The following is a 23,194-nucleotide window of genomic DNA, read 5'->3' on the forward strand; positions in this document are numbered from 1 at the left end:
GATTCTGTGTCTCCCTCTCTCTCTGCCCCTCCCCCGTTCATGCTCTGTCTCTCTCTGTCCCAAAAATAAATAAACGTTGAAAAAAAAAAAATTTAAAAAAAAAAAAAAAAGGCCCAAGGCAGCACCTAAAAGTGATGGAACAAGTACTCAAACTGGTCTGTGTGACTCTAGAGCCAAGGTACTTACCAACCACTTAGGACCAAAGGCTATGCAAAATTGGGAGTTATCCCCATCAAGTATAGGCTTACATGATCATATCTGTAAAGGAAAAGGTACCTAAAAATGGTACTTTCTCTGAATGAGGACTTTAAGAACTTCTTTTTTCCTGATTCTTCATTAAACTTTCTAAGTTTTCTATTATAAACATAAAAACTAAAAATGAGGAAAATGGCTTTAAGAAGCTCAGGTTTTCTGGTAAAAGTGATCTTTGTGATTTTTTTATTTCAGAGCCTCATTCTATGTTTCCCTCTGAAGGATGAAAATACAATGTATTTAGCCATTTGGGCATTTGCCTTTTTATTCTTGGTCTAGCAGGTTTCTCTGAGAAATGATCTTCTTTCAAACTGATTAAAACAACCTCTCTTCTACATCTTTCTGAGAGCTCTGTTTGCCCCATTGTGCATATACAGTGACTAAGGAACTAAGGAAATGCTTGGAGACAGGCAGAATCCTGACTACCAATTCAGACATGACCGGAGGGACCTGACTTGTTTGGGCACACAGTGGCCAGGCTGACCCCCAGGCTGTGGAAAGCTCATGAAGGCTGAAAGAAATGGCAGAGCTCCTCCTTCTGCAGATTCAGCATCTCAGTGATTTTTGTCACCATGGGAACAGCCCTGTGAGCTAGCTGGCAAGTGTGGCCTGGTGTTTGAGAGTGCTGGATCTGTATGGGACAGATAGGGGCAGCTTAAATCAGGGCCAGGCAAGATGGAAGTTCTCAGTTGTTGTATGCTATGATTCTGAGCATTTGCATTACATTTGCTAGAAAATAAGGCTAGAGGGAATGGACATTACCATCACAAAGCGTCTGATGGACACATTCACGGGGAAGCTGCCTTTTGGCTACCCAGGTAAAATGGGTTTCATGAGATCATCTGGTAAGCAAGTGGGTCAACATTTCTCCTGCAGGCAGCATGCTACTCTGGGGAAGGTATATAGGGAAAAGGCCTGAGGACAGAGTTAAGTCCCACCTGGGTGTGGCCAACAGCCTCCAGCCAATGGATGGCTCAGTGGCCAGCTGGAAGGAATATAGACACTCTGGTTCATATATCTAATGGTGGTCATAAATATGCACCCTTGGTTTGGATGTTATCATCTCAGTTTTCCATTTTGTTGGGGCTATGGATATGGTTGAAAAGGGATGGGGCTTGGGTCCCTCACCCTGAACTACCAAGAAAATTCTGGTCCAGCTTGTTAACATTGCCTACCAACTGGATGGCTCCCCAAAGTAGGCCTCTGAGAAGTGTCTACTCTGGGTCCCCAAGTCTAGGAATGAGATGTATCAGTCTTCTCAAGTCCACATTTAATATTCCAAGAGAAATCCTTTATGCTTTGTCTGAAAATGCCATTCTGGCCATGTGTTTGAATGCTGACTCTTACTGGGAATTCTGGATCTACGTCCAACATTAAATGGTGCCTTGACCTCATTTAGTTATTGTATTCTTGAAAAACTTCTTCCATATTCTTGGTAACATAGATGCTTCTCTGGAAAAGAGTGTATACAACATTATGATGTCCCAAGTGTAAGACACAACTTATGGGGAGGGTTGTCACCAACAGTGATGTATGTCTCTCTGGCACCTGCTGATTTCTGGACAGTGCTAACTGCCATTGGCACTTCTCTCCCTGCTCTCACCCATGGCTAGATTTCCTGATGTCCACTCAGTTTATTATTTTTCTTTTATCCTTCAGTTTTCCATAGTCCTCCCACCCATCGATATCTGTGTTTCAGATTAATTTTCACCAGATGTGAGCGTCTGGACTCTCCAAGATTTGTTACTTTCCCTCCATGTTCCTAACCTTCTTTGGGGCCATTTGTGTGATTTCTCTGACCTCGCTAGTGTTTCCAACACCTCCCAAATTAGTGTCATCTGCAACTTTCCCTCACATGCTCTTCTCTCCCTTTTACAGATCATTAATAAAGAGGTTAAACAAGAGCAGACCAGAACTGTACTCTAGAGCAAATGACAAAGGGGTGGGAGAGGCTGGAGCACTCCCTGTGCGCCAGCCCTGGCACAGGAAGGATGTAGTGTAATGCAACAACACTGCACCAGACACCTCTTGCTTCTGGCCCACAGTCATTTATCACCACTGTTTGTTTATGATTTCTCAGCCAGATTTCAGGTCCTGAGAGTGTGGTCATATCCAAGCCAACATGCATTGCTTTGCCAGGTAACCTCACAAGTTCCAGAAAAACCCACAAGAACTTATTTACTGCTCTCGATTCTACTTAAAAGCTTCTACCCCAGCCCCCAAGTCCATCATGCTTGAGAGCAGAAAGAGGTGGACTGAGACATAATTACCCTCTTTTTTCTCTTCCAAGTCATCAGCTCATAGTCGTTTGTCAAATATTTGTTGACTTTTCATGTTATACACTCGACTTTTCTTTGAGCTGAGGAAGAAACCTTCCTCTAGAAATATGAACTAATCTAGAGTCTCCAGCAATCAAAACTTCCTTTGCTTATACCTGGGTGTCATTAAAATCAAAGGTAATGTAAGAGTATTTTTTAGGGTAAACATGCTTTAAGACCTGCTAGAAAATGTGCAGCTGGCTTGTATAGCTATGATCACAGGAATAGATTTCCCCTTTTGGTTTTCCTTTATTCTGTGTTTTCTCTTATCCCCCAAATCCACCCATCCCACAGTACCAACTACTTTCTTCAGTCAGCTTATAGAGTCTGCTCTTCCAAGCCTATTAGTAATAATAATAGTGATATTCTGATGAGGATTGTGCTCTCACCGTGCACCAGACATGGTCAGGTGTCTTACTTGCCTCATGTCAGGTAATACTAACCACAGCCTATGAGGTGTGCACAAACTTCCCCAAATGAGGAAATGGAGGGACACAGAGAGAAGGACACTTATCCAAGACCGCTCAGCCAAAGAGTGCTGGAAGAAGGACCCAAACCCAGTACCATCTAAATTCAGAGACCCCATTATGAGCCACCCCAATCTCTCATAGATGAGTGGTTCTCCTTTCCTGGGTTACTGACCCCATGAGTATCTGTGGAGGATCACAGATGCTCTCCTTGGAAGATGTGCACATACCCAAAACCAAGTCTGTTAGCCATGTCAAGGGACTTGCAGATCCTTGGGGATTCATAAATATCAGCTTAAGAATCTGTATACTGATCTCAATTCCTCCAGGGTAGGTACTGTATTTTGTTCACTGCCTCAACACCAGTACTGAGATGAAGAAGTATTTTTTTATTCAATTATTGATTACAAGAACTTTGGGCAAGACGTAGAAGCTGTAGCTCTGAACAGCAGCTTTACAAGATATCTTCCAGACTAGCAGAGGAGGAGGGGGAGGATGAAGAGGAGGAAGATGAGGAGACGGGGAGGAGAGGGAGAAGGAGAAGCAGAAAAAGAAAGTGGGGGAAGAGATAAGGCAAAAGATCACACTTTGCCCAGGAATGAATTCTGCACTGAAAGTAAGCAGAGCCTTTATCATGGTCGTTCTGAAACATCTCAAAACTACTTCTGGTTACATCTTACCTGAACTCCTGAAAACAAGTTATAGAAAGTTTCTTCTACTAGAAATAATACACTTAGAATGTTAAGATGGGAAACCTGTCCTCATGAGCAGGCAAAATCTCACAAATGTGCCTCAGCTAACAGAATTCTTGATGCCTGAGGATCTCAGGGGGGACTACAATCACCAGTGGCATTTCCTCCTATCTGTAGGTTCTTTTCATCCTTCTGCAACTTCACGAGCTTGATTTTCTGTAGACCACTATGCCTCAAATGTCTCCCTATTATATGACTGCTGAGTTTTCTTTGCAATCTTTGATATTCAAGTTTTTCCTTTTTTTGAGAGTCAGAGGAGCTACAAACTCTTGAGGGTGGACTTCAGCTATTCTTTAAACTTGACAGTCTGTGTGTCACTGCAATGGGAGGCCAAAGATCCCCATGCTGATATGTAGGCAAATAGAAAAGAGGGAGGTCAAAAGTCTGCTTTTCCTCTGGCCTGACTGGATGCCTAGAGAAAACAGAACAGAACAGGACTCCTACTCAGCCCCCCAACCTTCAACAATGGCCTGCCCCAGCTTTGACGCCCAAGGTAGAAATTTGGAGGTGTTCTCAATTTAGTTTTTTGTCTTACCTGTCCATCAAAGTCCTGCTGGCTTCCCTTCCTAGTCTCATCTCCAATTTATCCACTTGTCCCTGCTGGGTATCATCTCTTCCACTGCTCCCCTGGGTCAGCACCATCAAGTTCTCTCACAAATGATGGAAGAACCCCTACTTCTGCTCTTCCTGCCATGATAGTTCATCCTCTACACCACAGTCAGGCTTGTTCTACAGCATAAATTGAATCATGCCATGTTCCTGCTTAAGATCCTCTAATTTTCTTCTCATGTTTTCATTTTTCTTACGCTAAAACCCAAACTCTCTACAGTGGCCTAAAAAGGGTTTACCTTATCTGGCCCCTTCCCACTTCTTCATATTCATCTCATTGTCTTAATTTTCTATCCTGGGTTACGGTCTTCAAGCTCCTTCAGCCCATAAAACCCTTTCTCACCCTCTGCCATTTGCATGCCTGCCTAGGACCACCTCCCAAACACACATCTTGGCACGGATGCTGCTGACTCTCCTCCTTTCAAGGCTTTGCATAAAACTCACTTCCTTGGAGAGATGCTTGCTGAAATCCTTTCTGAAGTAGATTAACCAAGTAGCTTCCTCTTGTTAATTTCAATATCTTCCTGGTTTCCATCAAAGCAACAATCAAATGTATAAAGTTTCCATTCACATGTAATTCTTTGTGGTCTGTTTGCCTCAACTAATTGAAAGATCCATGGGGTAGCAGACATATTTACCTTACTTATCATTGTTTTCTTAGCATATAACCAAGAATTTAACCATTTGATGAAAGAATGGATGACTGTATGAAAATGACTGAATGGATAAATAAATGAAATAAAATGGCACAAGGAGGAGATGCATCTGATATCCAGCTGTAGGAGACAGAGGTTGGTATCCCTGTACAAGAGGTATAAGGAAACCTCTACTTTGCAGAGAAAATGGAACATCAGTTATGAAAACTGAAAACCCAAGGCTCTTTCCACGACTTCTTTTCCAGCTACTGGATTTCTCTTGCCCCAGTACAAGCACAAACCTAGTGTTTAGACCTTTTGTACCAAGAGAAAACAAGAAGGATATAAACTTTCCAGCCATAATAAAATATCTCCTTCCTCATTCTTCCTAATAGGAGCCATGACAGGGAGTTCCACTGGCCTCTGAGCACTGCTTCTACGTGTAAAAAAACCTCATCCTTGTGTCTAAGCGCTCTATGATTCACACTTGCACTCTGTATTCATACTTGCACCGTAACAGTGTCCATCTGCTGGTGGCACGGAACTACACTTCTTCATTTTGAACAGGATGCACCTACCAGCATCATGGCCCTTTGCCAAAACTTGTTAATGCCCACATCTGTATTTTTATGAATCAGGTCCTAAAAATTTACATATGTTTTCAATCTAAAAAGACTTCTTCCTTTCTCAGTGGTCTAAGAAATAAATGTGATCTTGTGTTCTATGTCTGCTCAATTATGAGAGTTCATAGTAAAAGCTCAAACATTCAAATGTCAAGGCAGGTGTGGCACTAGATCTCATAAGGTGCCTAGATTTGGTCCCTTGTTGCCCCACCTCATTGAATGTTCATGAAACAAAGGGCCTCTTGGAGGTCCAAGGAAAGTACTTCCATTCAGTAGAAATGAAGAGTTATTTGCTGACATAAATGATTGCCACATCAAGTGGATTTTCCTGAAGGAAAGTAATGAAGAATTAAGCAGCTGCTTTTTCTGTCTTGCAAAGCAAGACAGAAAATGCTAAGGGCTCCAGGAGCACATTTTCACAATCAAAAGTAGGGGGCGAGAGGACAATGATTGAACACACATTACAGGGATGCCCATGAGGGCAACAACTTGCTGGAAATGTGACCTATGGAGTCTCTGCAAGAAAACCACAAAATAAGGCAAGCCAAAGGTAAATTTTAGGCATAAGAAAAGTAGGAGTGGGGAGGAGCCAGCAGGGAGGGTACGGAGAAGTTGGAGGCAGAATACAGGAATATATTTTGGATCCAAGCTGCACCAACTACATAATTTGTACAACCCAGTGCAAAATAAAAAATGATTAAGAACGACAGTGACAGCAGAGTGTTAAAGCAAGAGTGGAGTCCTAAGGTTGGGGTTTTGGGGACTATACAAGTCACATGCTGATAAGGCTGGGCTGGAGGATGAGGTTTATAGGGAGAAAGCCTGACTCTAGGCTCTGTCGAAACCCTTTAGAAAAGAAACTTTCTCCAGTTCACTTTGCTCTCAGAAAACACCACCCTTGAATGATCACAGTGAGACAAATAAATCATGCCTGGGCTAGTATCTGGAAGTGGCAAAAAAAGGAGGAGCTGTCAGGGCTGTTATGTTAATTCCAATTTGTTGTAATATTTGGAGCGGCTTTTCCCAAATTATGATTCATTTCAGCACCAAACACCAGATTCAAGTCAGAAACTTCTGATGCTATTCTGAGCATATTACTGATGGCTAGTAAAATAACTTCTTGTAATATTTCTTTTATAAGGGCCATAAATCAAAATATTCAAAACAGTTAATTTTTAATGTGCCACTATTATCCATCTTTAGTTATAAATTTAATGTCTCCTTAGGCCCCACAGATTGTAATATGACTCAAAACATGCAACGGCTGTTCAAAAATGGAAGGCTCCCCCAGTATCTCATTATTTAAATCCTTAAGATATGGTTTTAAAAGCCTGAGGATATCTGAGCAAACTTGTTTAAAGGAGTCATAAAGAAAGATAAGTAGTTTTCCTCAGAAGTCTATAAAATTTATTATAACATATTAAAGTAGGATTATATATTGACTAATTTTCAGAAGACATTTGTTTTCTGGGGTACATGGTGGTTAGGAAATTCATGAAAGAATAAAGGGGGTAGGGGCTTAACACTGTTGTCTCCATTTGCCTTGAGCAAAGCAAGGTTTTCTATGAGCCTTGGCCCCAGTTCCACCCTGAGAATGACAACTTGGGCCCTATCTTAGGGGATGGCAGGGTGGATGTCATGAATCTTGTGAAAGAGCAATAAAATCTTTACTATTCAGGAGGAGACACAAATACAGCCCAGCACCCCAGCACTTATGATGGTAGAAGAAAGAGCTTCATGGAAGAGCCCCAAGTAGCACTTACTCTTTCTTCTCAAGGCCACCCCAAACTCATAGAACCTTCCTTTGCCTACCTGTTCCATGCACGCTGTGGGCAGGTTTCACACGTTTGCTTTTTAACCTTGTAAAACCTTTATTCCTTATTTAATGTTATTGTAGGTCAGTTGACACATGCATTAACTTTTCTGCATAAGTAAATGTGATGTTTCCCTTAAAGTTTTTCCTACATAGGGAGAGAGTCTTTAAGATAGGACCTTAGGAATTTTTCTGGTTTCCCCACCTCTTCACAGTGACAAGCTTCCCTCTGGAAACACTCTGTATCTGGAAGAGTTAATTCCAGTGCTGTTTTCCCCTTTACCCAGGAAAGCAGGAAGAGGAGAGATAGATAGTCTGATGTGACCAAGAAACAGATTCTACTGGCAGCAAATGGATCCAGGAGGTGTTACATCTTTACTACGCAGAAAGATGTTGTATTTGAAAATCTGCCACCGTGTATTCCCACACAGCACCAGAGAGAGCCATCTGAATCACCGGTGGGACCTGCAACAGGTTTAACTAAGCAGTGAAACACACCAACAAAACTGTCACTTATGGGCAAAACATAAACAATACCAGTTATTGTTTCAAAATTCGCCCGAAGCACCGCTACCATGTAATATGAAGGCAAGACTTGGGAAAGGGCATATCTGCTAACTTATCCCCCCGAACTGCCTCTCTAATCACAGACATTTGTGACATTTCACACTTGTCCCAGAAAAAGAACCACGTATTGAGTTCTTTTTGACCATACAAAATCACCATGGCACACAATTGACCACATTCCTTGTTCTGAACAAAATGTCATATACAGTATCATCAGTTCAACAGCATATTCTATGGAACCATAGGTATTCAACTCTGGGGAGTTAATGACTTGTTAAACAACCTGCAGTATCCTGCAGAGGTGTGATTCGTGGCAGCAAGGCTCTAGGATTCAATGTTCCATTTATAACCATGTGGCAATTACATGTGCCACCGTTCAATTATAATGCAGATAATACAGAAATAAAACACCGTTCAATTATAATGCAGATAATACAGAAACCGGCCCGGTTGTTAATGGCTAAAAATCATCCTTTAAAAGAGCAGACCCTCTGAAAAAAAATGCAATGTGCAAAATTTATAATTTACAAGTTCCATAGAAGCACAATTGTAAAAAAAAAAAAAAAAAAAGCAACAGATATAAGGTCACTAACCTGCCAATACTGAGATTTCTATTCTAATTCATTTAAAGAGATACAGTTACCCATTCACCATCACTATGCCTTGATCCTTGTGTTTTCTTCAAAACTGCCATAGAAGAGATAGTACAATCCATCAAATGGGCTTCTTAGAGATGACAGTTTCAGCTCCATGAAGGTATACAGTTTTATTTTCCTTACCAAACATGTGACAGAACCAGGACATGAGAGTCACAACACCACACTGGTATATCTGGTAAAAGCAAGCAGTTGGCTGAAAACCGCTACTGGAGAATAGTGACAATTTCTGAGTCCACAATCATGCCTTAAAAAGTGTGTATAAATCCTAGCAAGGGCATAGTTTATGTCTTAAATAACACAGAAACATTTGAATCGTGCTCAACCCAGCCCCAACACGGCAGAGCAATAATGTGGTTGTGGGGAGGGGTAGTAGGAAGGAGGGGTCTCTTGGGGGTGGTCACAGAACACAGAAGCAGGGCACAGTCACAAACATCAGCGAACACAATTGAACACACATACAATACAACACCAGAATGCAATTTTTAAAAGAAAAATGATATAAAAGATGGTTTCTCACCCCTCAAAACAAAACTGGAACTTTGGTTTACAGGCCCGGCTATGCCCATATGCCCTCCTCGTCATCCTGTGGCCGGCCCGGGTAGGGAGGTGCACGGAGAGGAGGGGAGCACCGGAATGAAAGAAGAGAAGGTTAGTTACACCGTGATGCACTGGAAAGGCACACTGATCTTCACTTTGTTTTTTAATCTTAAAGAGTGAGGAAAAAAAAATCTATAGTAACTTAAGTTCCACATCACTGACTTGTCAAATACATAACTCAGTTTTGTATCTATGGCAACCCCCACACAAAACATTCCACCCACCCAGCTCTGACTCTGTGTCAAGATTGGATTAGAAGATTAAAATTAGTCCACATTAGCAGATGATTATATTTTTGGAAAGCATGCAATCTGAATTGCATATGCCTAAGGAGTAGATTAAACCTTTTAAGTAAGCAGAGAAGTAATTATAGTAATCAAATACCCTTAATTTCTCTTAAGCTTAGAGTATCAATAAAGGCTGAAGAAGAATTAAAAAAAAAAAACTCCATCTCCTTGGGTGGAACAAACTTTTGTAGCATGCAATAATTCACGTTGGTTATTTCACAAAGGCTCAAACATGCTGTGATCTTCTTGATTTGTCAGGTTCTGTTTGCTCTCAGCATAAAAGAGGATGTACACGCCATGGAATGATTATACATTTGCATGGAATGATTATACATTTGCAATCAAATAAGTTTCAAAGAGAAGAAAGTAAACTTTCAATTCAGTAGAATGCTTGTAGAAAGAGAGTTTTGTTTAACTTAAGAATTGTGCTCAACTATGGATAAACTGAAACTTATTTGGTCTGAATTCTTGTTGTTGAAAATGTTTCCAGAATGGCTCTGGCCACTTTCCTCACTTAGTGAAGTGGCCAATAGGCAGAAAAATTGAATCTTTGGAGACAGAAGTAAATCTACCATTCCAAGGTATGTTTTGAACAAGAATTCTCACTCTTTACTGCAGGACTGAAACAAAGTGTAGAAGACTGAGTGGTTCATATCTTGGTCTCACACATAATTTGGGAGCTGTGTCCCTTAATAAATCCCCAATGAAATGAGGTTTTGCCATGATTTGCTTCTTTGTTTTGAAAACTAGGAACAGGAAAAAAAAATAACTTGGATCATTTTCTCACCATTTGGACTCTTATTGCATAAGTTGTTGTAATATTTGTTTGAATCATATAAAAATGCCAATATTTCACCATTTTTGACCTAGAAAAACAGCAATATAGTTCAGTTTAATCTTGCCAACAGGCTAAGGTGATTTTCATCAACTCAAACATTCAGATCTGTGGCCTTTGAAGTGAGTTTTCATATAATTTGTTTTCTTTGTATTTCTATGTATTTTATTTTATGCATTTAAAAATATTCTGAGAAGAGGGCCAGGGTTTACCAGATTCCCAAGGGGATTTATGTCCCATAAAGGGTTAACAATCCCTGACTGATTTGAGTCTATCAAGTGATTTGCACAGAGTCTGAATTGGACAACTCGGTGTTGCACTGACAGTTTAGATAGGGATATTCTGGCAAAAAAAAATAAGGTACAACTGATCATTTTAGCTGGGTCTTCTCTTGTAAAATTTATCTGTGCTTATTAATCACTACACAATCTAGCAATTGCTCCTGGCAATAAACTTCTCTTTTCCCTACATAACTTGAGAAATACTATTTTTATATTCATTAAACTTCCTCCCGGGTTCCGGTAGAAAAGCAAAGTTGATGTCCCTTTTTATGCTAATGAAGAAGGAAAGTCAAGTCAAGGGACCCCCAGGCATCCACAAATGGGTTTCAAGGGGTCTAGCCACTCCTTGAAATTCAAAGAAGAATGTTGTGGGTATGTGTGTAAGTATATTTCTCTGGATGGAAGCCCTAGCATTCATTATAACATTTTTGAGCCCCAAAGTCACTGCCATAGGGAAACTCTAGGCACAGAGCGATGCTATGATTTGTCAGTCACAAAACAAAATAGGAGGTTTCCCTAAAATGCAGCCCACAGCCCCTGTTGACCGCTTAGTCTAAATGACTGTAAAATCACTTTCCTTGCAGGGAAGTTTATTTCATTTTGCATTTAAAACCCCAAACATGTACACATTTAGTTTGTTTCAAATCCATTCATGGAGGGTTTTACATTTTAAAGTAGAAAGAAAAAAAGGAAAGCCACTGCCACCAAAATCTACCACTATTTTCTTAACAGTGAAATGTGGTCTAATGCAAATCACTTTTAGCAAATTAAATATATTAAAAAGTGGTAATTAATTATGATTGAAACAGACAGGAGTTGTAGGTTGAAAATATACACTGCCAATATCACTACTGTGCCTCGTCCACCATAGGAATAAAAAGGAGCTCCCAGATGTCCAGGGTTATTAAAAACCAGATGTTGAGATCGACGTCTTGTATGCTGGTGAATAAAGTAAAGAAATATGACAGTCCAATATAAACTTTGCTAACATTTAACATGGCAGAAATGTGGATAAATTCCTTTAGTGATCTCAGAATATTATGCATTTTTTCAGGTTTTTTTTTGTTTTTAAAGTTGAAAGTTTTTAACTGAAAATAGAAGGGGAGGTGGTGGCCATTTCTGGTCTCTCTAATCTTCAAAGCTTAAACATGAATTGACCCTAATCACCAAGTGATCTGGGTCAGAGTGAGTGTCCGCTTGGGGAATAAAAAACAAAAATGCAGGAGCTAATCAGAGGGGGAGCTCCAAGTATTTCCAAACGTTCACAGCTGTCTGACTCCTGCACTGCCTACATCTCTGTATGCAAATATTAATTTGTTCAGCAACCTTACTGCACAGAAATGTAAATTTGGGAGCCAAAAAATAAGAAACAGATAAATGTCACTTGAACCCTAACTTCATGCCAAGTTATTTAGAAATTCTTGGGACTTTCAAAATGCATCTATCAGGTCTGGGAGAGTCTGTTTCCTTGTTTCTCTGTTTCCAAATCTACTTCGCATTGGCTTTTCTGGATGTCGCCTGGTGTTTGCTCCCTCGCGTGTCCTTCTTGAGTGATTGCTATGCCAGGAGCTGCCAAAGTATCTGGATGGGAAGAAAGCCTCTATTCCATCAGTCCTCTGTGTACTTTTTTCCACAGCATCTGGGGATGGGAATATCCAAGGTGGGCTACAGACCAGAGCACAGTGACCATAAAACACAGCAAATTTGGAAGAGCTGGGAGGCTTAGCTATCAAATAACCTCAGGATGAATCTATAGCTCCAGAGATTATATGGGGTCTCGATGGAAATCCTGCAGTACCAGATGCTGGGCCCTAATGGGATTCTCTAAATACTAAGATAAAACAAAATTCCTCACTGGATGGGCCGCTCACAGGGCTATGTTGATGACAAGATCTAAGGACAAAGGAAGGAGCCATCATTGACAAGACAGGTGACTTCCTTTTGCGGGGGGGGGGGGGGAGGCATTTGTTAGCCCCAACAAAGAAGCTCTGGGAAGGAACTCTATAATATGACATGATAAATGGCCCAGTGTAAACTTTTAGTTGGTCTCTATTTTCAAGTATTGGCTACAACCAGCAGGCAAGCCCTAGCTTATCACTGAATAGTTTTTCAAAAACACCTGCAATTAGAATTAACAGTTAGCTTTTTTTCTTGAAATTGGAGGACTAGGTCCCTAAAGGGGACCTTACTGTCACACCTGTCCTAACTGAAAATGAGAGTAAAATTATGGAAGCATCACTTTTAAATCAGCCCACTGCCTCTGTGAGAATTCATCTAGCTGTCTCTGCCAGAAAGTTCACCTTGGCTCTCTTGAGGGAAGGGATGCAAACAGATTGTCCTGATTCTAACAGGGTCTGGTGTATACAGTCACCAGACCTATCCCTACCCTACTTCAGTACATGCCTTCTCTGAACTTTCTGGAAACATCAAGCCCAAGGATTCTGCAAACTTTGGCTGCACAAGTCCTGGAAGCAGGACTAGAGTATGGGATTTATGATGTGCCCTGTGTCTGGGTTCAACCAAAGCAACTCTTCTTGGCATTTCCAACTATGGGCTTGGCCAGAGCCAGGGAAGACAAACACATGTGTAAAGGAAACCTATGGGTATGAATCTGGAAAACAGGGACACCTAGCCTTGTCAGAGCACTAGTAAGTTTACTCTCAGGGTCAAGGCCATATCTTCTCTCTGGAGACCTTCCATCCATGCCTCTCACCTTCCCTGCCTATGGATGGATGTCTCTATTCAGGTGATGAGGTCAGGAATGCCTGTAAACTCTTACATGATCTGTATTTGTTATAGCCTGTATCTGTTACCTTTGCAGACCCCAAAGAAGAAGACAGTCCTATCTAGGTTCAGATACCTTCTTTGTGCCCTGTTACAATATAAATGTTAGCTTATTTCCGACCTGGAGTAGAAATGAGCCCGCAGGTATTAGCACCTGTGCAAGGTTTGAGCAAGGCCACTTTCTGTGTTTCTTCACTGAGTCTCCCCACAGCCCCATGACACAGGCTTGGGGAGGCTTCGTGCAGATATGGAAAGGAAGTCTCAGGAAAAAAGATCAGGTAGCTCACCACAGGACACCTGGCTAGGAGCTGTGGAGCCAGGGTCAAATTCCAGTCTGTCTGACCACATACCCTTCTGACATGTGAACTCTGAAGCCACAGAAAGAAGAGCTCATGTTGACCCCAAAGCCATTTGTTGGTTCTGCTTTTCTCAGCTCTGAAGTACTTTGGACTTTGTACTGCCCTCTTTGCGAGTTATTGAAGGTCCTGGTTGGAGTGGGATGGCACAACTTAGATATGGTCTCTCTGGTTCTTCAAAGAAAGAGAACCTCACATGCACACAGTACCTGTCCCTTAAATGGGCTTATATCAGCAGCACCCCAACAAATTTCAAGGTCCCTAAGGGGAAAAGGAGAGCCTTCACTCACTTCATATGGCCTCACAATGTCTCAGATGTGGGAATTTAACAAATTATTTCCAAATGAGTAAGTATATAGGATCAGTTTCTTTCTTTTCTGAATGACTCAACTCCTCTGAGACAGAAGGCTGCCTAGATTCCAGAGTTCCTTAGAGTTGCCAAGATTGTGTTTACTTGTTTCTCCTAAGAATGGCTCCTTCCTCCTTTGCACTACACCAGCCACTTTCCTGGTTTATTCTTCCAACCCCAGTTGGTGAAAGCTGACTGTCACTGGCCGAGCAGGAACTTGACAGGAGAGGTTAGTACTTTAAAAGACACACCAGGGTATTCCTCAAGGGAGAGGCAGAGACTAGAAGCCTGTGCTGTCTGGGGTGGTTCTTCTCAGCAAGTTCAACTCACAGGGATACCCTGAGGAGGGCAACCATCTGAGTCTTTGCTAAGCCATCAAAAAACATTACAGAATTTGGTGAGGAGCAGTGGTTGGCTTTCTCCTTCACTTCTAATGAAGTATCTTCAGGCATTTTCTTGATTTGGTGGGGGAGGGGGGAAGCTTCATTGTGGGGCAACCTGAAGAAACTAGTTTTCTATTTCCTTCAAGCAAAAGTAATTCTGACAAATCAGTCTTTTGTACATGGCACCAGATCTCTCAGCTGAAAGATGCAAGATACCCAGCTGTAGATGGAAATACTGGAAGGCTCTACGTTGGCCAACAATATTGTTTCAGAGCCCAAAGTCAACATCTGTTAAAAGCTGAGCCACTGCCAGATAGTCATAAAAAAGGGGTGAGGGTGGAGACAGGCTTTATATTTGCTCCCTCATCCATCAGTCATTAACACTTGGCTTTGTTAAATACAGTGAAAACTGTGTTTTTAACACGATTCTGGTTCTGCTATTTTCTGGCTAGTGGGCAACCAAATCCCCTAGTTTCTTGACTCGTCATTTCTTCAGCTGCCTCAAAAAGAAAATGGGATCATATCCTGACCCTGACACTTCACAGGGTGCCGACTGAATTAAATTGGAGAATGTAAATTAAACCACTTTGTAGATGTTACAAATATATACGAATATAACTAGGCACACCATCCCTGTTGTTAGCATCTGATAAGTTTACTACTGTTGCAACAAATTATTTGACATTGCACTAAGGCCAAAGCCCAAAGGGTAGGTGTGAAAAGGACCTGATAGTGTATAAAACCATCCGTACACATTTTAGCATCTCAGGGGGTGTTCACAGCTGGAGGCTAATCAGATCATTCATTCATATAGGGATGCTGAAACAATTTTTAAAGTGTTATTGCTGTATAAGTAAGGTAGTTTTCAGAATGTGTGCATGTGCCCTATAAGTTAAAAAGATGTTTCCAATTCTCCTTCCTCTGATGTTCCCTTATCTTCAGGGTGCTGCAAGTGCCTGGTGTGTGTAAGTCAAATGTGATCCTTATGACATCAGTTCAAGAAAAAAAGAGAAGCAATGGTGTTTAGCAACAGAAAATGGATTTCCCGGCTTCCAGACATTTCAAGGTTGGCCACCTCCTTTCAATGGGGGAGCCTAAGGGCTGCCTCTTAGACAAATGTGACTGGATTAAAGCAGCAAGTTGAAAAGGAATCAACCCTCCAATGTTGCCAAGATGAGTTACATCTACAAGCTGGGGAGTGCAGGCTGTGTCTGAAAACCCCTGTTGACTCAAAGGATACTGCAACAAATCTTTTAATGAAACCCTAATACTGCAAACAAGATTTAAAACTAAGAGGAATCAGTAAAAGGGGGGATGAAAACTTTACCCCAAATAGAGTAAGACTGAAATCTTCCACAGGCTCAAATCTTCTGTAAAGAAAAATCCTTTTCTAACAGGAGGATCCTGCCGCATTAAGCAGCTATGCCTTTTTCCCAGGCGTGAAGACGCTGCCTGGCAAGGTTTACCAAATCGTGCCCTCATGTGCTTACATGTCAGGAATTAACATCACACCCAGATTAAAGAGCATTGGTGACAACCTGCTCATCTGCAAAGCTAGCTTCCCAGGGGCTGTCACCCTGCCTCCCTTGCTCTCCTGTGGCTTGTGATGGTTGGGTGAGCTCACAACTGCTGGAGGAGGAAGGAGCCGTTAAATGCTCTCCCAGCAATGGTGCAGAGGTTTGTCCTCATGTCCCTTTTTACCTGTGGCCTCACAGAGACCCTGGCAGGGTCATTCTAGAGCTTCTGCTCTTAAAAACAAGCAAACACATAAGCTACCACCTTTATGTCCCAATGGTGAGAAACCACACATTCCTCCTGACTTGTGTTTCAGTAGCTTTGGGGATTTTTCATTGTCTTTGAGGGATAAAGAAAAAAGTGACATCTGAGCCATCTTTCTATTTCATCTACTTGAAAAAACCTGTTGGGTTTTAAACAGCATCTTCCAATCCACTGGTGATAAAAGGAGTACCAGCAAAGAGGCAAATAATCACAAGAAAAAAAAGAATTTGTGAAAAAAAATATGTGTGGTGGTGGATGTTGACTAAACTTACTGTGCTAATCACTTCACAATACATACCTATATCAAATCATTATGTTATACGCCCCAAACAAATATGTTAAATGTGTTATACCTCAGTTTTTAATTTCTAAAAAGAAAAGAGACAAGTGGCTCACAAAATTTATTTCAAAATGCATCCCAGGGTATCTTTGGCTCTGTGACGGGACCAGCCCAAGAGTGGGAATGGCTGAAATCTCTGAACCCTTCTCCCAACCAATAAACATCAGCCCAACAAGAGTCTTCTTCATAGGGTTTTGAATTTGAAGGCTTCATCCCTAGATGAAACCAAAACCCAACACTTTGTCCAAGAAGTGGGCCATGAAATTAGGTCTGCAAAGTAAAAAACCTGATTGTTTCTTATTCAGACTGGCTTCAGGTATACTAACTTGAATGGGAAACCAATAATAAAAACCTAAGATATGTAACTTTTCTTATTAGGTTACTGTCATGGGGAACTCAAAATTTCTACTTTTCTCCATTGTTCTGTAACTATACTTTAGTAAGCTCTGATACATGGTAGTTAATTTTTCTTCTATGTAGGAAACATGAAAACCTATTTACACACACGTATATATGTATATATAATGTAGATTCAAACATGTACTCAGGGGAAGTTAGGGAGAGAAATTTCTAGTTAAACATGATCTTGAGAAATTCTTCCATATGTGGAAAAGTCCTCAGTTCGTCTGACATATAGCGATACATACATATATACACACAGGACACTATGTATACATTTATCCCACATTCATTTAACCTCAAAACATAAAATAAATTCTTTTTTTCCTCCCTAAGCAAAAGCTAGGAATAACAACTCTATATACAGAATCCATCTTCGGAGGGCAACAGAGTAAGTTAAACCCCTTGTCTGTTTGTTAGAATTCAAAGGGCTGCACTTTGGCTAATCTGTTGGTGAAAGTACAAGGCAAAAGCAGGGGCATCAATCACAAACCCCATCCACCATTTCCCAGAGAGGGGCTGTGGGCAAGGGGGGAATCCAAGGGCCTTGCGTTGGCTTTCTGAGAAGTAATAGGGCCTGGGGAGGGGCTGCCGTGACAGCTTCATTCTCCTGGTGGACAATGAGACTCTACCAACTCCTTATTGACCAAACATGAAATGCAGGCCTCTGGGACGAGGAGGCACTGGAGGAGGGGGAGAGCAGAGGGCTTTTACCACACATGTCTGGGGCTAAGAAATACCTGGGATTTAGAAATGTTGTCACTGGCCTCTGGCCACTACCCTCAATGAGGACCTAATTGTAGGGATGGTTAGCAATTCCTACATGAAGGCTCTGCAGGACACTGACTAATTCTATCTGAGAGCGGGTACCCAAGGCTCAGGTGTGTGCAGCATGGACAGAGGTGGGAGGACAGGAGGGCAAGAATGCTGTTTTTATTTTGAGCTAACTCTACCTTATGGCTTTTTTGTCTGTAAGAAGAGGGAAGAGGGGAGATGTTTGGAGACAAGAAATCTCAAAATCAAGGTAGCAAGGGTTATAGCCTCTGTGAAGCAGAGTACAGGTGCAGTCAACATGGGTGGGACCACTAAGATCATTTCATTACATCCTAAAATATAATCTGTATATCTGTCCCATATATACAGCTTGAAAAGAAGGCCACATCTAGTTCTGGGTTCTTTAGTGACCAAGTTATTTGATAGCTTATGAGAAAATGACAAGTGTCTAAAGTAAAATTCTATGAGAATTTTCAGCAGAAAATTCAAGTGGACATTCAGTGTTCTGAATTGTGTCCAGTCGTACAAACTCAAGTCTTGGCTGAGAGCTAACATGTACCAGGACCACACAGTATCCAGGGGCAACAGAGAAAGAACCACAGTTCACTATTTACATTTGCAGACAAATTTTGGAAATTGCTAAGTGGAGTGAGCAATATTTAGGACTAAGGCAACCAATTTTCAGGGAAGAGATTAACAGAGTGGACACCCTAGAGTTAAGGATGCAAAATGGAAAAACCAGCTTCTGCCACAGTAAGATCACTATCTTAAAGTGTGCCCAGAGTCCTGGCAGATCTGGTAGCAGCCCCTGGCCCACTGAAGCATCCTATGTTTTGCTCTGGAAACCAGAGCCTTGCCCCTGCCTTGCCCCAGGTCCTTGCATGTGCAGAGATCCATAAGTGAGTAAGCAAGGGAATGTGGGTCCTGGCAGTGCCCTGCTAAGGGCCCTCTGTAACCCAGAAAAATTCCCCTCCCTCTCTGTACCATGCTCTCCACTGCTTGAGGGTCTCACTGTGGTAATTCCGTGGCAGCAGGAGAGTTGTAGAAAGCTAGGGTAATTCCCTGGCACAGGGACAGCAAGAATAAAGAGTAAAGGGGAAGAGGTGAAAGGGGAGGAAATGAAAAGATAAAGGCACATAACAGAAGAATGGAAATAAAGACAATGGGGGCCGGGGGGAATGGAAACAGAGCTGATGAAATGACATTTTATTTCAAGTTTGGAAATTAAATTTAAAAAGGATAAAATTTACCATAATTCAGTGGGAAAAAGGAACAAGAGCACATTTGTACTCTAGAAAAAGCTGATGTTATAGGCATGCAACCGTATTTAATATACGAGGTTGCATAAATACACCCATACTGACAGCCAAAGAGGTTTGCCACCAATGTACAGCAGTCAGAGACTCAGGACCTCATTGTAGGCCTGCTGATTGTCAGGTGTGTGACTCTAAATAATTAACAACATCCCTGAACTCCAGCTTCTTTACATGTACAATGGGGATACTTTCATCTGCACTTCCCATTTTCCAAAGGTACCAAGGGAAAAATTCCTTCAACAGACATTTATTGAGTGCCTACTATGGGCCAGGCAGGTGTGAATATGCTTTGCAATACATAACAAAGAGTATGAATGGAACGTGCAATTCAACCACATTTTTCCATAATAATTTAAGAAGTATTATGTTTCCATGCTCTTGAACTCTGTAGCTTTGCTTTTAGAAGTAGGATTTCCATAAGTAAAATGTGAAATTTAAATTTTAAATTGGTCTTCAAAGTAGTCAAAAGTCCTTGAGCTTCCCAACTCCTGTGTGTGAGGGAGAGAGAAGAAAGGCAAGTTCTGGGCTTGGAAAGTGGCCATATATTCTGAGGTTTCCAGACCAGAAGTGTTTAAAATTTTACTGTTTAGGCTCCTACAAATGAGAATCAGAGTGAGACTCTTTAACAAATGGAAGCATATTTTGCACACACAAAAAAATAGTGTGATCTAGGTCCTTAAAGATCCAATGCCCAACCTAAGAGCCAGGCACAGGAATGTGAGTTCTGGATGCCAAAGGACAGCCTGAACAAGGCCTGGCATTTTGAGGTGGCTGGAGTGTGGAGTTCACTCTGATGATTTTCTGCATACCTGGAAGCCACTAGAAGGAGATTAATAAAATACGATTTTTTTGTAGGACAATAAAAATCATACGATGTTTAGAAAAGTAGTAAAAAGACTTGACATAATTGACATGGCAAAGAAAGACAGTACTTATAGAAAATAACAGATACTGATGACAGGTACATAGGGCATTTAGGAGAAGTTGAGTTTCCACTTAGCTTTTCTAAAATCAGTCTTGGTAACCCCACTAAAAATAAAATCACAAATGTGGTTCCAGTCTGTCCCATTTATTCTTTGGTCCTTGTTGTTTCTCAAAGCTTATCAGTAGCTTATTGTACCCCCTTGTGCCCACTTCTTGGTTTGAAAAACTTCCTAAGGCATTATTACTGAAAAGTGTCTGAATGATCTACTTGGATATTTTCAGTGGCTATGGCCATCATGGGGACAGGCCACCAGTTAACACCTACTCCTTTCTTGGGTAGGGGTCTAGGCTATTTATTGCACTGGTACACCCTACTGACTTATGTGATCTCCAAATTGTCCCTTCCCCTCATTTTCAATTCCTGAAGGGCTGTGTATTTATGATTATCCTTGTCTTCCTGGATCCTCACCCTTATAATGATTCCTTTAGTTCAGATCTACTGGGTTATTGGTGGGATAACTCATTCTCAGACATTATAGTCTTTATAAAGGTATCCCAAGAAATGAATGAAAGAGGCACTCTCATTTTCTGGTATGCAGAGCACAGCAGAAATTGCCTCAAAACTCCACCTTCTGATGAAAAACCCTGCTGGAAACTGGATCACTTATGTTTTAAACCGGGTAGTCTGTTTCTTCACCTGATACTCTGAGAACAGTATTTTTCAGAGCACAGATGTTACTAGAAAAGAAAAGAAAAAAAATTCTATGATCAAATAAGTCTGGGAAATGCTGGATTAAATAAAATTGGAGAGCTTTCTTTCTTATATGACTTTGTAGATCCTTTGATCTGCTAATTGCACCAAGACTCTCTAAAATGAGTTATAATATGCAGCATTTTCCCAAAATTCTTTGCTCACTGAATCTTTGTTTCAAGACTTTCCTCCTGGGACTAATGTTCCAAAGGTTACTTTGGGAAATGCTCGTCTAGACTTATAACCCTTGGATTCAGTTTCTCCTGAGGAGAAAGCAAAATCATTGTGAAGGAGAAAGGAATGGGGAAGAAATGGAAAAAGAATCTAATTCTGCAAGTACCGAGCAATACTTAAATTGAATTTCCTAAGGAAAAATGAATTTCTCTGGAAAAGTAGCAAAGTGACTGGTTTTCTTATATTTCTCTATTTTCATGTGTTTTGATCTTTTTATAAAGCTCAAGAGACAATGGCAACATTTTGTAGCCTCTCTTACAGAAGACACTGTTGGTCAATTCTCAGGCCACAGGAAACTCATGGCTGGAATATTCGCAGGAACAGAATCAGGAATTGCTTGGAAGAGACCTCTCCCCTTTAAGTCGGTTCAGTTAACATGGGTACATCATGGACATTTAGTTTAAATTTTATCCAAATCAATCATTGTTCAGACTCTTACACTGCCACTTTCTCCCGAGATATACCTCCACTCCACACATATTAGTATATATGTTTGCACAATTTTGAATAGAGTTTGTAATCATCTAGGAAAGACTTCCAAGCCTTCAGATGACTGTTACATTGTGGAACTTAGTTTACAACAACCCATATTTTGGTATATAAGCTGTTGGTGATTATAGCTGAAAGCATGGTTGTCCTAGGCCTGGGACTCCTAGTCAAAAAGATCACCAGCCCAGAGGATGTTGCCATCTCCATCATTGGAGTCAACCTACTCATGCCAGGTCTTCTTAGTCAACTCTCTTTTCTAATTGAAAGAGTGTATCAAGGAGGCCTTATACTTTTGCTGACTCCAATTTAAAACCACAAAGTTATCCTTCTGGTCAAGGGTGTCACTTTCAAGGTGAACTTCACTGAAGAGTTAATTCCTAAGTCATGGGCCCTTAGTTAAATCATAACTACCTTTTAAATGGCAGGTTCTGATTGATATGATCCAGAAAAAAACTGAAAGAGACATCTGATAACCTAGATTTTTGTCTTCAGACTAGACAGCAAACTCCCTGAAGGCAGGGGTTCTGTCTTGTCCCTCATGTTCTTTCCCAAAGCCAGTGTAGAGGCTGGCATGGAATATGTGTTCCAAGTATTAGCTGAGCAAGCAAATAATCAGAAGCAGGGCCCAACCTAGTCAGTCCACTACCTCCACCCCCCAGTGAGGGCTTGGGTTTCTCATTTGTAGAAGAGGTTATCTGCCTCTATGTCCATGGGTCACTTAGAGTGGTCACTGAGATGAAGGATGTGAGAGTGAAAGACCATCACCATCTTCCTAACAGTAGCGATGACAAAGCTCTTGATGACACATCTTAGCCAGACACACCTTGAGGGATGCTAACTCTTCTGGAAAGGGCATTGCCCCAGAGCAATGACTTCTGCCCTATGACAACCTCTACTGTTTGTTGGTGGACAAACATAACAGGGTCAACCAAGCTGGTGAGACCTCTATTTTGTGATTAAAGATCTCTGGAAAAACAGCAGGAGACTGGCTTTTGTGAGAAATATCATTCACAAAGGTGATAAATTTGATCTGGTATCCGGTTTCTAGCAGGACATATTAGCATACGTGTCTCTGTGATGAAACAAGCCTGTTTGTTACCTCAGCAGGTCTTTGTGTGACTCACTCCCCTAATTTGGCTCCAAATCCTTCTTTCTGCCTTATGGTGCTCTCTTTTCCTCTCTCTGGGGGAAAGCCCAGGGTGGCCTTCTAGCACCAATGAAACCTCACACTTACCCCTTCTGGGAGCAGGTCAAGGAGCAAAGGGCAGTATGGAAAAAGGCAGGGACCAAGAATAAGAATGAAGATGTTTAATTAGTAGGATGTCAGGTATACTAGGTTGGGTGACTGGTGGTAGGGATGGCAAGGGATGAGAATTGAAAAAATAAAGCTAAATCAAAGCAAGACCACAGGCATACAAGATAATGACATGAAATTGATCTCTCTCTGTATACTTTGCTGATTGCCCAATTAAGAACCATTTTTGAGAGCTAATAACAGGAACTGGTGCCTTTCTGCACTTGGCTTCAGAAATCTAGATGTCCTATAAGAACATCTGCAGTGTTGAGGACTCTGAGGGCAAATGCTTCTGGGTAAAAGGGTAGGGCCAAGCTGGGCTGGGGG

General features: G+C 41.3%; 1 protein-coding gene across 1 annotated transcript in view; it reads right to left on the bottom strand.

Moving 5' to 3' along the window:
• ERC2 (ELKS/RAB6-interacting/CAST family member 2) overlaps positions 1-23,194 on the bottom strand; it is a 937,319-nt gene that overhangs the window by 160,215 nt on the left and 753,910 nt on the right. Inside the window, exon 17 of the mRNA XM_032592316.1 lies at positions 9,213-9,278. Coding sequence (XP_032448207.1) covers positions 9,252-9,278 — 27 coding nt within the window. The 3' untranslated portion in view covers positions 9,213-9,251. The remainder of the gene's footprint in view (positions 1-9,212; positions 9,279-23,194) is intronic.

Source organism: Lynx canadensis, chromosome A2 (genome assembly GCF_007474595.2).
Source record: "Lynx canadensis isolate LIC74 chromosome A2, mLynCan4.pri.v2, whole genome shotgun sequence".
Taxonomy (NCBI): Eukaryota; Metazoa; Chordata; class Mammalia; order Carnivora; family Felidae; genus Lynx; species Lynx canadensis.